At 38.9% G+C, this 15,187-nt stretch overlaps 1 protein-coding gene across 1 annotated transcript in view; it reads left to right on the forward strand.

The window, feature by feature from the left end:
- Positions 1-15,187, forward strand: part of SPOCK1 (SPARC (osteonectin), cwcv and kazal like domains proteoglycan 1) — a gene marked incomplete at its 5' end in the record, with an annotated part of 177,674 nt that overhangs the window by 82,315 nt on the left and 80,172 nt on the right. The window contains one exon of the mRNA XM_057373693.1: positions 8,506-8,638. Within this exon, the coding sequence (XP_057229676.1) occupies positions 8,506-8,638 (133 nt within the window). The remainder of the gene's footprint in view (positions 1-8,505; positions 8,639-15,187) is intronic.

Raw genomic sequence — 15,187 nt, forward strand, 5'->3', positions numbered from 1 at the left:
AAAAAAAAGAAAACCAAAACCAGCCAAACTTTCTCTTTTTGGGCAGTAGGGCCTTTTGGAATGTAGAATTAAGGATTGTGTTGCAGGTGACAGAATAAATGAGGCTGGGTTATAAACAGAACCAAAGGCTGTGGAGCTGACAGAGCCCCAGTGTGAGTCTGTCCCCTATCCCAGCCCATTTGTTTGTTCCAATGGTTTCATTCTGCCAAAATGCTCAATGTCTGKGGAGAATTGAGACATTGGAGTTCTGGTGGTGTTAACTTCACAGACCCCTGCATTCAGCCCAGAGTGAGGATGGTTTGAAAGTTTGTGTGTCCTCAGCTTCTGGGAGATTCATCAGTCATGGTGTGGCTTTAAAGTGTTACTAAATGCTGCCCAGAAATCTGCCTTGAATTTTAGCCTTGCTGAGTAACCTGCACCTGTGTTTGCACAGCTATGTTATCCAGGGTTTGACTGTGGAGCTAAAATATGAACTGTAGCAGAGAAATGGTGGGAATTGACTGCTCTGCCAGATTTGGTGAAAACAATTTTGAACCTGTCTRATTGCATGAAACAGGGCATGGTGAGGGAGGATCAGCTTTCCTCCCCAAACAAACCTGACAGCTCAGATTAATCTCACACACCATCAGCTTCCTTGGAGATCTTGGCAAGCTCTGCCAGCAGGAGGGGGCAGACCTGRTCAATGCATTATTTTAATATCAAGGTAATCAGACCCTGGGCAGAAAAAAAGTTCCTTTATTCTTTTAAAATATATTCTTCTTTGCTATTGGGGGAAAAAAACAGTAGGCTGTCCTAGAAGCAAAGAAAGAAGGCCAGTGCCAAAAAATAACTATTACATTTTCTACTCCCTTTACCTTTAAGCACTTGGTGCCAAATTCCTGCATCTCACCCAGCACATGAAATCCAGGACACTGAAGAGGCTGCTGGAGATTCCTGCACACTGAGGAGTGTGCACTAAGATTTCAGCTTTAATTACGAACTTCCTGCTATCTCCCCTCCTCCTTTGAAATTCAAGGCAGTTCATTTTATTTTTACATAGTTTGGTGTCTGAGATTCCTTTTTATGTTAGTGGAAAAATAAGGATGAAAAGGAAAATAATTCTCTTATGAAAATTCATGAGAGCAGGCAGAGTTTAGAAGCTGTGTTATTTATTCAGGAGAGCACAATGGCTTTTAAGAACACTGGGATTTTATGTTTGTGTGGATTTTTTGGTTTGCTTCTTTTCCTTTGTGTTCTTTGCCTGTTTTCATACCTGTGCAGCTGTTGAGCATATGTATTAGGGCTAAAAGTTGAAAATCATTTAGAATTTAGATTAAAAAATAAATTGCCTGTAAGCACAATAATCTGTTAGCTAAGACTGTAAGTGGAACTTCCAAACACCATTTTTATGTRTGGAAGTGCTCAAAGGCAGAAATCCCTGTGCTTCTCTAATGGCCTTTATAAACCATCTTATCAGTTTTAATCCAGGAATAAATAAAGCCAKGAACTAACATATCACAAAGATACTTGTACTGAGACCATGACACTGTGCAGAATGAGCTGTGCTGGCTGTTTCAGACCATCCATATTTAAATTACATCTTATATCTGTTTAGACGCAGATTTTCTGCTTTCTGGGTAATTTTTCTCAAGTAGCTGCGTTTGGGTTTCTCTGATTGGTGTTGCTGGATCTGAGAAATCACTTRCAGCAGCTGCAGCACCTCAGTCAGTCTAACTCACTACAGATTTTCTGCCCTTCTAGGCCCTGAGAACCCATGYCAGCTTTTCCAAGTCATTTCTTCTTTTGAAACACACAGAAAGTAWAAAAATAAAAAGATTCCTTCATCTCTAGAACCAGTAACCCTGAGCACCCTGGGCCCCAGGACCCTTTGTTCTCTTTCCAGAGTTAGTTGCCAGCTGCACCTGGTGGGATCCATGCAGGAATCTTCAGGGCATTTTCCCTGCAAGATGTGTCAGCGGGTGTTCTTGCAGAACACACAAACACACACTACAGCACAACTTTCAACCTTCCCTGTATCCAGCTGACAAGTTCTTTCTGGTGTGTTGGTTCCCCCATGCTTATTTTATGAAGTCTTCCTACTGTTGGTAAGAAATAGAGGTTTGACTCTCCCTCTTCCCTTGGAAATAACTTGTTTTTCGTTTCACTGGAATGGCACCTGATACACTCTCACCTCATCAGCTGAGATTTGTGCYTTAACTCTTCCCTAAATTTGACATCTCCAGCCCTGAGTACCAGCTGTTTTCTGGGAACACTCCTGTGGCTGCTGGTGCTCTTCATCATTGGACAGATTTCATTCCCAAAATAATCTCATCAGTGCCATTGTTTGAAAGAACAGCAAGTAAGCAGAGTATCCATTTACTGTGGGGGCCAGTCTTGAATGAGTCTCATTCTGCCAGAAGGGTCCCCAGCTGTCACCAAGCCCCACTAAAAACGTTTGCACAGCCACTAAGGTACAATGAGTCGTGGCCTTTTTATTTCTTTTGGCTCTTTTAAGCCAGATGTGCTGGCGAGAAGATAGGGAGGCAGCAAGAGAAAGTAAAATCAGATACTTGAAATTATTTCTTGAATAATTGAATATTGAAATCAGGGAAAGTGATACTATGGAATTACAGTGGGATGATGCTGAAATGCAAGGCTGCATGGTATTATTCTTTGTATCYGAAAATATAAAACCCAGGTAGAGAAATTGCTGTAATCATATGTCTGTTCTCATTTTACAGAGTTTGTATTAAAGACTCTGTATCAGATTCAATAACATGGTACCTTTTTTCTTTTTTTAAGGTAATATGTGTAGAATATTTTCTTCACAAATCTTGACTGGTAGTGGCTCAAGGTATATACACAGCTCTTCTGAAAAATATGAAAGATTCTAGAAATGAGGCCAAGCTCTTCACTCTAACAGAATACAAAAAAGATACAAGGAGGAGAGAGAACATTGCCATTTATACTGGCAAATTTCAGGTTTGTCATTCTTTTCCTCGAGAACAAGAGAAACAACTTATGCAAAGGAAAGATAAAAACAGGCAGGCACTGCTGGCCTTATCTTCAGTGTGATAAGCTTCCTTCAGGGGGACATGAGCAAACTGTGCATAAGGCATGGAGAAGGTACAGACAGTACATTTTAAACTGTTCCCACACTGAAGYGTTCCAGCTTCAGGAAACCATTCAAGTTTGCTGTCAGAGCTCCCTCCAGCTTCTGGTAYCCGCTCTGGTGCACTGAACTTTTCAATTTTATTTTATTACAGCTTGAAATAGTTTTATGTGACTGAGGAATTTTGGGTTTATATCAATTGTAGCAAGAATGAAAGATGGATGAAGTTAATCCTAAACCTGAGGAATGTTTCCATGTGGRCTATAATTGAAAACTCCAGTACACAACTCGCAGACACACCAAGACAGAAGAATCTTTGCACAAGCCCCGCCCTGGGTGCCTAACTCAAAAATAACCTCCAGGGAACCTGCAAACCCTGAGGATGGTGACATGGCTTTTGCTTTATGGAAAAAGTCTCTGGAAGAGACTGCTGGGAAGAAAAGGCCTTTCCTGCAGCCCATCTAGGAATGGCAATGTCAGTAAAAGTTCAGTAACACTACTTTATCGCCATGAAATTATTTGGTTTTGTCAAGTCAGTATTTTATACTTCACACCTGTTCTATTAAAAAAAAATCCTGACCAGCTCAATATTGTTCAAATAGGACCTGAAGTAAGTGTTTGTATGATTTTAAGCCCAGAAAACCGGATAGGTGTAAGTAATTTGCAACACGAATTGAACCAAATTCTATGTTTGTGTAACATCACTGAATCAGCAAGTTAAAGAACAAGAAGAGACAGTACCAATCTCACCATTTATTTACCTGATACTTTCTGTCAGAAGAAACTGTGTAACTTCTTTGTTGGGGTTTTTGAGAAACTTTCTGCTATTATTTGCAGCAGACCTTTGAAAACTCAACTAACAAAAACACCTTTGGGTAAAGTGTCTTTTTCTTGTCCAATAAAGTTACTGAATCAGTTCTCAAGTCCTATGGACAAGCTTTTATTTACTCTCTGCCTCATCCTAAAAGTTTGTCAGGACTTTCAAAACAGCAGCCTGCCAAAGGAACCTGAATTGTGATTGCACTACACCCATCAGTGCTTAATCTGCTAATTTACTGTATGTGCATTTGGGAGTAACTGGTCTTGAAAGCAGAGCAAGATGCTCTTAATGTTGTACATTTTCTTCATAACGAAAAGTCTGAATGTGTCAAATTTAAAATTAAATGTAAATAAATCAAACTGTAAATGTAAAGAAACAAAGCACTATTTATTTTTGCAAGTACCTTTATTTTGACCCCTGGCTTTGCCAGAGGTTATTTCCATGTATGCTCTTCTTTGCTGTCCCTGAGAAAATTGTTATAAGGTACAGAGATTCGCTGAATAGCTCAGCCTATGTCCTCCAATCAAAGGCTTGGTCAGCAATTAAAGCTTTGCATTTTTGGGTTTTGATCTTTTTTTTCTTAATACRAGTCAGTTTGAGATGTTTTGTTGGACAAACTTTCGCTGACTCAAAGGCACAGTTCAGACTCCCCAGCAGGCTCTCCATGCCCAGAACTGATGCACCCAGCCAGGGCTGAGCYTCTGGCTCTTCAGGGCGCTCCTGGAAGCCATAAAACCTTGAGTGGAGCCACTTTTCCTCTGAGCTCCCTTTTGCCTGGCCAAGGCTCTGTGCTGGGATGCCCTGTGCTGCTGTGCAGGTGTTGGTGGCTCTGGCTGCCCCGAGCTGCCATGCACTGTCCTGGCATCTGCCTGGTGGCATCTGCAGAGCCTGAGGCTCTCCCTGCTCCTGTGCACGCCAAGCAGATGTCAGATCCCTGTATTTCTGCAGTGTGGAAAGAGTGATCAACTCGAGTCACTGCATTCTCCCTGTGTGAAGTGTGAGTGCTTTAAACTGCTGGAATTTCTTTWTGTGTTAAAACACCAAGAGGCTGAACTCTATAAAACTTACCAACTCCTGAAATCTTCTGCCTTTTGGTTCACCACTCTGCAAAGAAAAAGCAGGCAGGGTTTGCTTGTAATTCTTAACCAAAACATTCACGTGTGCTTGCTTCTGTAATACTGAAAATAGCAGTAGATCCTTTTAACTCAGAGTCTTAAAGCAGGATTAAGGTTGGTTGTCAGAAAAGAAAAAAGAAAAGAAGGTCTAATTTGCTTTGGCCTGGCTTTCTCCTGACATATTTGTTCTAAACCAAGATGATTAGCACAGCAGATCGTGTTCCCAGAGTGTGTGAATGTGCACTTCCATTGAGAAGGGATTTGCTGGCTGCCTGCTTAAGGAAGCCAATATTCTTGTCTAGGTTTTAATTTGTTTGTTTGGATGTTTGATGTGTTGTTAGGAGTTATAGGATTGAAAAGCTTCCAAAAGTCCTATGCAGCCTCTCAAAATACGACTGCAGAAAAATACATTTTTGTTTCTGGAAAACAGATGTTCCTTTTGTAAGGTAGGTGCTCACCTGTAGTTTTGGTGGGAGTGTGAGATCTGGGTGTCCAGTTAAAACTTTCAGGTATTCCTCCTTTGGCCAAGCTGACAAAAATTGCTTTTGACTTTCTTCAAATACAGTGATACTTTKCACTATCATTTGGGAAAAAAATGCATCTTGAAAGGAATAAATTAATTTTTGAAAGCCAGACTATTTCTTGCAACAAAAATGGCTGTTGTGCTACCAGTTCCATGCACCTGCAGGAGTGAGAGAGCTGCAGGTTTCTCATTATACACATTACATGAAGTTCTACTAAAATTGTTTTGTTTTTGTTTCAAATTAGTGAAATGCTTTGAGATCTACTCCACCATGAATTCTCCTTGTTATTAAATATCTCTCTTTGAGAGAATAAATTTCCTTTTATTCTCAAATGAAGATCCTGAAGATGGATGTGGGGTTAGGAACAGTAAATATTTCTTGTTTTGTTTGAAGGTGAAACAGAGCAAATGGGCCTCAGGTGAGCCTGTTCTGGTCCCCAACTGAGGGGACACACCAGGCTTGGTATTGCCTAAGGCTGTGCATGTTCTTTGTGCTCTCAGTAAAGTGATGGAAAGGATCACCAGACTCCATGAGCTGCTGGAATGGCGTGAAACAATCCATTTTTTTTTTTTTTTAAAGTGATGATGGTAGAGTGAAAAACATCATCAGGGTCACCAAAATTTTCTCAATAGGAACTGTTYTTGCAAGATGAATCATGAAGGGAACAAAGAAGGAAGGGTTACATAAATTAAAGGCAGGAGGGTGTAAGGTTGTGCAGAGATGGACAAGGAGCCCTGTCCTGACTGGACTTTTCTTTTAAGGTTTTAGTGTAGAGTATCTGCTGCAGTGTGGTCCACAAATGCTGTACAATTTGTTTTATGCTTGCCACTCAGATTCTGTGATTTGTTAGCCCTCAGTCTAGCTAAGAGCTGCAATATATTTAATTTTGATGAGGAGCTCGTTAGTTCACTCTCTCCTCTCCATCCTCCACGCTTCGTGGCTGATGGCTTTGATGATGATAGCACTAAATCACACACTTCAAGTTTAGCATTTCTTRGCTGTTTTTCTATGACTAATCCTAAAATGTTCTTCTTAGCAATTTTATGTATAGCAAAGGTTCTATCTKTTGAGATTGTGGAAATTAAAGTCAGTGAAAAGGTAAAAAGTCTGCTTTGTGCTATGACCTTCTGTAGTCTCCAGAGGAGAACAGCTCCTTTCACATTTGCCTCTAGATTGTGCTCATCAGTATCTACAGTGCAACATTCAAACATATTTTTGGCTCTGAGTTTGTGTATTTCCAGAAGTGCAGGGCTGTAAGTAAAATAAATGAGGAAATTTTCCTGTCAGGGTGAAAAAAAAAGCTAAAGTCATGCCTATAATCAGAAGAGCTCAAGAAAATAAGATAATCATTACATTTTGATAACAAAGCATTGTTGGAGGCTGCAGAGAAATCAGTTACTCTGGAAAACTTAAATAAACAGTTTGTACAGGCTCAGTATAGGAGATCAGATCCGCAGAGCTGCATCAAGGGTTCAGATCTGAGTAACCAACCATGCACAGCATTTAGCATCTGCTGTAATGGTAACTTTGTGAGGAGAATGCATCTGAAACAGGGATGCTGCTCTCTGCATTAGGGAGACTTCTTCAAAATAACAAGGGAATTTAGTCTTAAATRCTTGGCTTCTGTTTTCAAAGTTCATTATATCATGATTGGATTCCTTCTGTGGACACAATCGTCTTAATAGTAGTATTCATYTCTGGCAAAGGTTAGACTTGGGGAAAGCTAGAACTGAGATGAAAGAACAGAATTTATATTATTTAGCAGCTGAATGTGTCATTACATCAGMGTTGGTATCATGTAGCAAATTGGAAGCTGTAGTGAAATTGCTTTTAAAAAATCTGTATATATTTTTCTAAAAGTGTGATAAAGTCATTCAGCAGCACATTGAAATGCATTTCTAGCTGAACTGTTGTATCTTTTTTTTTCCTGTGGTATAAGAACAGATGGCAGCTATTTTTCTTACCAGTCTCCAGCAAAGCTGCTGCAATGCTTTTCCTTCCCTTGTAAGTGCTTTCAAGTGAAAGACAAGTACACATGACCAAAATGAATCTGCATTGTAACACTGGACTGGGGTTTCTAAAGCAAACTTTTAAGCAGYTTACAACATTAGGCTGGTGATAATTACTTAATGTCCTATCAGTCAAGTAGTTCATTATGACAGGAAAATGAGCCRGTAGTCAGAATCAATGGCACGTGTTTTGCAATAAGTTTTTGGAGCAGATGTCTTTTTCCATAGACATTTTTAATGCAATAATTGAGTATTCTATAACTTGAAGACAACTGCAATCACTCCCAGGGGGCACACATTGGTGGATTTGGAGATGATCTTGGTGAATTCATAGCATTCCTGGGGGACTGTGATTGATCTGAGAAGCTGATCCTTCAGTGCTGCTGTATCGAGAGGGCTCCTGCACCAACAGTGACAAAAGTGTTTAGTGATTCTGTACATTTTTATAAGCAYAGTATAAATTTCATTGTTTTTTGAAGGATTTTAAGATCATTGCTACCTTAGCAGTAGTTTGGCAGCTTTGAGGAGGCCTGGTGAAAATGTCTCTAAATAAAACCTGGTGTAATGGTGCCTACATCGCCAGAAATGCTGTGTGGCTCAACAAATGCTGTRTTCTGAAGTGAAATGATTTGTAGTTATAAATCAAAATGAAACCACCAAGTGTTGTAAATCTAGGGCTGCCTACCAATTTATGGCTTTTTAGATTGCCTGCTGTAATGTGCCATATTAYAAAAGCATTGTTAGTATTTAATTTTCTTGCTTTAAATTATGGTTTARTAGACTTGGCAGTGCTGGGTTAATGKCTSGACTYRACRATCTTAAAGTCTTTTCCAACYGAAATGATTCTAAATTAACACTGTGCTGAAAATCCAGCTTTATCCAGAGAAACCTCAGTTCTTCTGTTTTACACAAACATTCAAAAACCATGGTGTGTTTTATTTTGCAGCCTTCGACAAAAGAAGGGCAACTTGGCCCAGAAGCACTGGGCTGGAGCAGCCACCATGGCAAAGTGCAAGCCTTGTCCCCTGGCTCATTCCAGCGCTGTCTGTGGCTCTGATGGACACACCTACAGCACCAAGGTAAGCTCTGCTCATCTGCTCTGGGGGGAACATGAAACACCTTTGGTTATTATGCAGTATTAMATTATAGTCTTTGTTAGTTTAGGATTTTTTTTTTTTGGTGTGAAAAGTGCTGGTAAATGTTGTTTTTTCCATATTTGTCAAACAGCAAATCAGAAAGCCAAATCAGAATCTTGTGACTTTCCTGATTCATGTTTCTCTAAATAGCTTGTTCTCTTAATGAAGTAGAACAGTGTTAATATTGATGATGCAATGGAAAAAAAAATCATTTGGTGAGATTGTCTTTGTTCAGAAAAGAGGATTTTGGGATAGGTTTTTTTTTTAGTGGTCTCCAGAAATCAGAATATTTTTTAGCAGAATCATTCTTCAGTGGTAGATTTATTTTTAATTGTTTCTTTTTTTTTTCCCAGACAGCATGGGTAACATATTACAATTCATTTAGCCTGTGGTTTTAATGGGCTTRTGTGCCAGATGCAGCATATATGGTACCATAAAAAAATTCCCATAACCCAGTGGGGATAAATTGGCTCATTGTTATACTGAATATACGATCACCTTAGGGCTTCACTCAATAAAAGAAAATGTCTTCACAGCCATTCAGCATTCCAGATCTCCCATTAGCAAATAAAACCTTCCATGTCTTGGATACATGTCCCAAAAACAGCACTTCAGGCACTGGAAAGCATGTTTTGGGGAATACCCTTAAGGTTCTCTTATCTTTATGCATGCAAAGTAATGTCTGATAGTCAGTAAAACTATCTWTTAAAATCCAAAAATAGCCTTCACAAAAAAAAAAGAAAAAACCAAACAAATAGGAAAATAAAACTATTAGGGGGAAAAAAAATTCTCTGCTGTGATGTAACACTGAGGATGCGGCTACATTATTTTGTCAGCTTTGCAGCTTGAATTCTCCACCTATTAATGGACACAAATATTAAAATGCTGCCATGCCTTGGCCATTTCAGCCTCTCTCCTCTTTTGGCTTAAGGATTTGCATGATCAAAAGGAGCAAATCTGAGCAGAAACTGTCATCTGTACACACAAACTGCAGGAAAAATGGCCACACACTGCCTTTAATACTCTCTAGGAGTGTGTGCTGCAGTAATTTAGCTTTGGTGTTTGTGGTTAAAATGGGCTCATTTTGAAAACATGTTTTTCTGTCTCCACTCTTGATTCTGTAAGACATTATGTAGTAAAGAGATTTCATTTCATATTCTGTCATGTTATTAACTCATTTCCGTGCATCTTACCTGCATCTCTGTCAGCTCCAAATGGGTTTTTGGCCTTTCCTGTTTCTCACCCTAATATCTGATTTTCATCAGATGTTCTGCCARTGTTATAAACTCACCAAACTATTGTGTTTATGATATCAGCCTGACAGCTATAATGAAGACATGAAACATTTCCTGATGCTGACATGTTTGCCTGTCAATGAAACACCTTCCTGAAGTTTCCTGTTTGGATTTTGGGTTTTTTTTCCAAAGGAGATTTTTAGAACATTTATTCTGAAATGACTGTGTCTCATCTTTATTTATTGTATGTTTTASTATCGATTGCTCCTATTGTAACAAAATTCAGTTTTTAATTTTTTTTTTTTCAGAAGACAAATTTAGGTAAATGAGCAGAAAATGCTTTAGGAGGGAGAGTATTAAAATAAAATAGTATATCTTAGTGTCCTAACCRATAATGTTTTTATGTCCAGGAATGATCATGGGTGTCTGGTATCTTTTACCAACGGTATCAATAAATGCACAGAGATTCACCTTGAGAAGATACACACATACCAAATACACATCTCACAGGCTCTCAGTAAGCCATGTGATCCTGGAGTAATTCTGGCTTTTTCTCAGAAGACATTGTAGACCTAGAGGCAAGAATTTCTTGAAAAAAATGGGGACAATCATCCAGATTAATAAGGGTCATAGGGGAAAATAATAACAAAAGGTAAACTAAAGCTCCTTGAGCTTACTGGTTGGTGTACTCAGAGGTTCACGGTGTTTAACTCAGCCTTGCAGTTCCACCAAAGACAGAAGACATCCCTACAATTAATTTGAGGGCTAGTCAAAGGAATCTTTCTTCTTTTTAATCTTCCATAGGAAAATATTCAGTGGTGTTGATTTCCAACATATAGTGTTAAAATGTTAAAAATTATGGAAATGCCATGCTCACATCTTGTGCTACAATGATTTAAGGGTCCCTAAACTATAGGAGACAAACCAAGAACTTTGATGACTCTTGAGTTGATTTAGCTTCATGTGTGGGAGTTGTACTGCTTTAGAAAGTCTCACCATCCTTTAGGCATTAAACCTGTCTCATTCTTTCTCTGAAATCTTCCAGACTTGACGTGGATTATTTCATCTGCTGCACACAAGTGCTAAAGTAGAAAGGGATAATAAGCCTGTAATGTGTGATGGGGTTTTATTGTTCTAGTTTTATTTTCCAGATGACAAAGTAATTCTTCTAAGCAATGGGATTCTTCAGTTACACCCGTAATTCAGCACTTCTGCATGGCAAAATTTGAACACAGATGTGGCCTGTATGTTCTCTGTCCCTGAACCCTGTTTTCAGCAACTGAAAAATGAGTGTTTTYTGAACTTGCAGAATTTGCTTGTATTTCTGGAAACTCCCTATTACCCTTTCCCATGAGCTTTGGACTCTAAGGAATTTAACTTTATCAAAAATTTCACTGATATTTTTCCAGTCACTGCTTGAAATRCAGGTGTTTTCAAATGCACACCATCTCTCACATGTACAAGGAAGTTTCCTGGGTATAACAGCTTTATTTAGTATTGTGACAATGCMAAGCTCTTCCATAGGTTATTACAGTCAGAGTTTTCAAAGCTCTTTAAAGTACTAATGAATTAAGCTTATGAGGTACATAAGCCCTGTAAAGAGCTCGGTGTAATTAGTTAATGTATTTGTGAGCAACACATTAAGAAGAATAACTTTGTAGCTGTCAGTTTTACAGGAACTTTAATTAAGCTTGTTAATAAAGCAATTACCTGAACATGACGATGACTGTACTTAACTAGTCAAAAATGAAAATTAGGATGATCTTAAATTACAAAACATACCACCTCMATGACTAATGGTCCCTTCAAAGATGGAAAGGTACATTGGCATAATTATTATGTTTCTAATTAGGTACATTGTTGTTCTGCAAATTTTAATTAAATCGTAGTGAACTAATTAAGTCCGTGATCATGTCTCTTTCTGTTTGAAAATGTAAAAATCACCTCCCGTTGTCATAACATTAGGTAACAAATTTGATATTAAGGGATGTACAAAAGGGAAAAAAAATCCAACAATCTTGAGACAGAATAAAACACCAACCACAATAATGAGACTATTAGTTAAATTGTGCAATGTGAAGTCTGCTACGTTTATTTGGGAGGGGTCTGTGTTAAGAAGCACAATTAGCAAATACTTGTTGAAGTGTCCAACTATTGAGTATTTAGTCCAGCACAGTTTGGTTTTGCACAGCATTTCCTCTCTGGTTTATCTGAGGGATGACTTGGCCTCTCCTCATGGAAAACAAGATACTCTGCAAAGGCTTAGGAAGGATTAATAGTCATTGTGTCTCCAATTAAATGAAGAGTTGGATTAAATTCTCTGTCAACTTTTAGCTTTGGTCTGTTTTTTAAGGGAAAATTAAGGAAATAAGAGAGGAGGTGGGGGAAAGTGAGACGTAACAGGATATGGATAAAGAAATCCATGGGGAAGAAAATCAAGTCATCTTTATGCATCTGTTCCCTGTGTACATTTTAAAGATTGTTGGTGGGAGGTACAGGAATAAGTTATTCTCTCCTATATCTCTTTGTGGAAATTGACAGATTTCCTCAGATGTGACAGTTCTGATGGAATTTTCTCCAGGAARAATACTTTACAGCAAATTAACTACTTCCTTATTCTAGCAGCAGATTTTCAAGGGTCTTCCCTATTTCATTATTTGATTCCATATGCTGCAGGGGGTGTTCTTAACTGCAGCAATACATCTGGCACAAGGCTTTTAGCACTACTGACTTTGTTCCCCAAATAACCACTGGGAAACTCCAGAGGACCGTGGGACAACTGGAATTTGCCAAATGTTGGGTACCTTTGTCCATCACCCATTCGACTCTGGCACATCTGGCTWCTGCATTCCCATGAGGCAGATGTTCTCTCAGCCTGTGAGACTGGCTCTGGGCCAGTGAGACCTGAGTTGTGTAATCCAAAAGCTGTGAAAAGCTGTTATTGCATAAGAAATTCCTAAATAATAAATTTTGCCTCTCAGAAGGCAAAACACGTGGAGCTCTGTGTTGTGCATCCACAGCTGCACAGTTTGTTTGGCTGGAAGCATGAGGTGAGCAATGTTGTTTGATCAAGTGCTGTGTACCCTAAAGACATCCTGTTGTTTATATCGTGTTTTTCTCTGCATGGTYTCTAGAATGAGCAGAAAATTGGGAATAAGGTAGATCTTTGTTCTTCTGTACCTTGTAATCCATGTCAGTGTCTTATGATAGTTAAGTGTAAAGGGCAATTTTGCATATCCTTGAAGAATGGCATTTTTCTTTTGGTCAATTAACAGGCTTAAAAAATGGCTTTCTTCCTCCTGCAGTCTTTCCAGTGCTGCCTCATAGGGGTGTCTTGGCCACAAATTAACAATCCAGGACAAAAATCGGTGCTTTCCCCTGATTGAGGTAACCTTTGTTAAATTCTGAGGGAGCTGGGAAATWCCACTTTTGAACTCTGCTCACATAATCATTCAATCCTGCAAATTCCTGAGCTTCCTTTCAAATCCCATTTAGTTCTGTGTTGAAGTGAAGAAGCTTTTGCCTTTCAATGGTGTCAGATAGTAAATTCAAAATCCCAAACAATGCTCTACCAATTTTACATCCTAACTGGGAAAAAAATAGCCCTGCATAACCACTCATCTGTGCACTGCAGCTACTTCTGTGACAGCTCCCCAGCTAAAGCCATGAATATATACATGTTTGCAAGGATTTTTACCTGATATAATATGAATTGTGAGAACAGCCAAAATAGAGGCTTCTGCAGTGACTCAACAGATAGAGGGGGAAAGCAAAGAGCTCTGGGCAATTTTTACAGAGTAAGGGCTGCTTTGTCATATTGCCARCTTTGAGATTCTGTGAATTAATGAGAAATTGCTGTGGCCCAGGACATGATGTTCCTTCAGAGACTGYTTGTTGCTCTCTCTTTAGTCTTTGGAAGGAGAGTCTTCATGAACACAGTTCTGCAAACATAGATTGGGGATAAAAAATAAAGACAACAGAAAGGAAAACCTACAAAAACCTAGGGTTTTTTTAATCCCTTAGATAAACCTCTTACAAAGAAGATACTGATTCTTTTTGTTGGAAATTGGCTACTTAAAGCTCTSTCTAAGCCATTGGTCAGTGTTGGAAGGAGATGGGGGTTGCTTTGCTCCTGCTGAAGTCTGGTGATCTCTTGGCTCCTGCACAAAGGCAGGACAGAGAAACACTGGGGACATTCTGGGGACAGATGGATCAAAACCTGATTTTGTTTTTCCTTGTTATAATCTCTTCTAAGAGAGATTACTTTAAATTTCTGCTGCTTTAATTTGTGCTGGGGTCAGTGAGCAGAAAGGCACTGACAGAACCCAAAATTTATCCAAAGTTGTGTGTCCAAGTTTTAGCAACTCTGAGTTAAACAAGCTGGTCTAATTGGGGTATGGTGATGTTTATCTCCTTTCTCTAACCTTGCCTAGCAGGGAAAAGATATTTTTAGTTTGTTTTTCCATATTCTAACACTTCTCAGTCCGGAACAATTTAGCCTTGCACAGACTGGGTTCTTTGTTATTAACATCTTGTGTCAGTTTCTAAATCCATATTTTCTCTTTAATTCCTGGATTTTTTATTTTACTGTATTAAGGCTTGTCAGAGTTGAATGTTTTAATTATCAAGTCAAGCCTAAAGACTCTGGAGGAGATTACAATTAAATGTCTCTATTAGGTGAGTTCCTGCAAGTGAGAATTCTTTCTTCATATTATTTTGGTTACTTAAATATAGAGAAAAAACTGCTCTAAACTCCCTAAAAAATCCTTCTCAATAAATGGCTGCGATAGTGATGTGTAAATACTTTGCTGGTTAAGGCAGTGTGAGAACCTGTGCAGAATAAAACAACATTCAGCTTTCCAAACCACACACCCTATTGCTGAGTGATAGGGAGAGGTGAAGCTTCAGGGAGCAAAAGGCTGTTTCTCTCACATCCAACTCCCTTAAATTCWGTGCAAGCCCATTTTCCCAAATGGCTCTGATAATACTCAGAGCTCTCTAAAGCAGCTGAAAGTGCTCCTCTTTTAGTGATGCAGAAGTGCAGGGTTTTGGGATGGTTGTCTTAAGTTTCACCAGYGCTCATACAACACAATAACCCTTAAATACATTTTTAAAAAAACAAGTCTAGTCTTTTGGCAGTTTTATGCTTTTTTCTGTTGTGATCATTTAATTTGACCGGACTTCACTGATAAGATTCACTTAAATGYATCTTCCTTAAATAGATTAGATTTATATGTACCTACTAAGTGTTCGTAGA

The sequence above is a fragment of the Malurus melanocephalus genome, unplaced genomic scaffold (assembly GCF_030028575.1).
Source record: "Malurus melanocephalus ecotype Western Australia unplaced genomic scaffold, MMel_1.1 scaffold_205, whole genome shotgun sequence".
NCBI classification, from domain to species: domain Eukaryota; kingdom Metazoa; phylum Chordata; class Aves; order Passeriformes; family Maluridae; genus Malurus; species Malurus melanocephalus.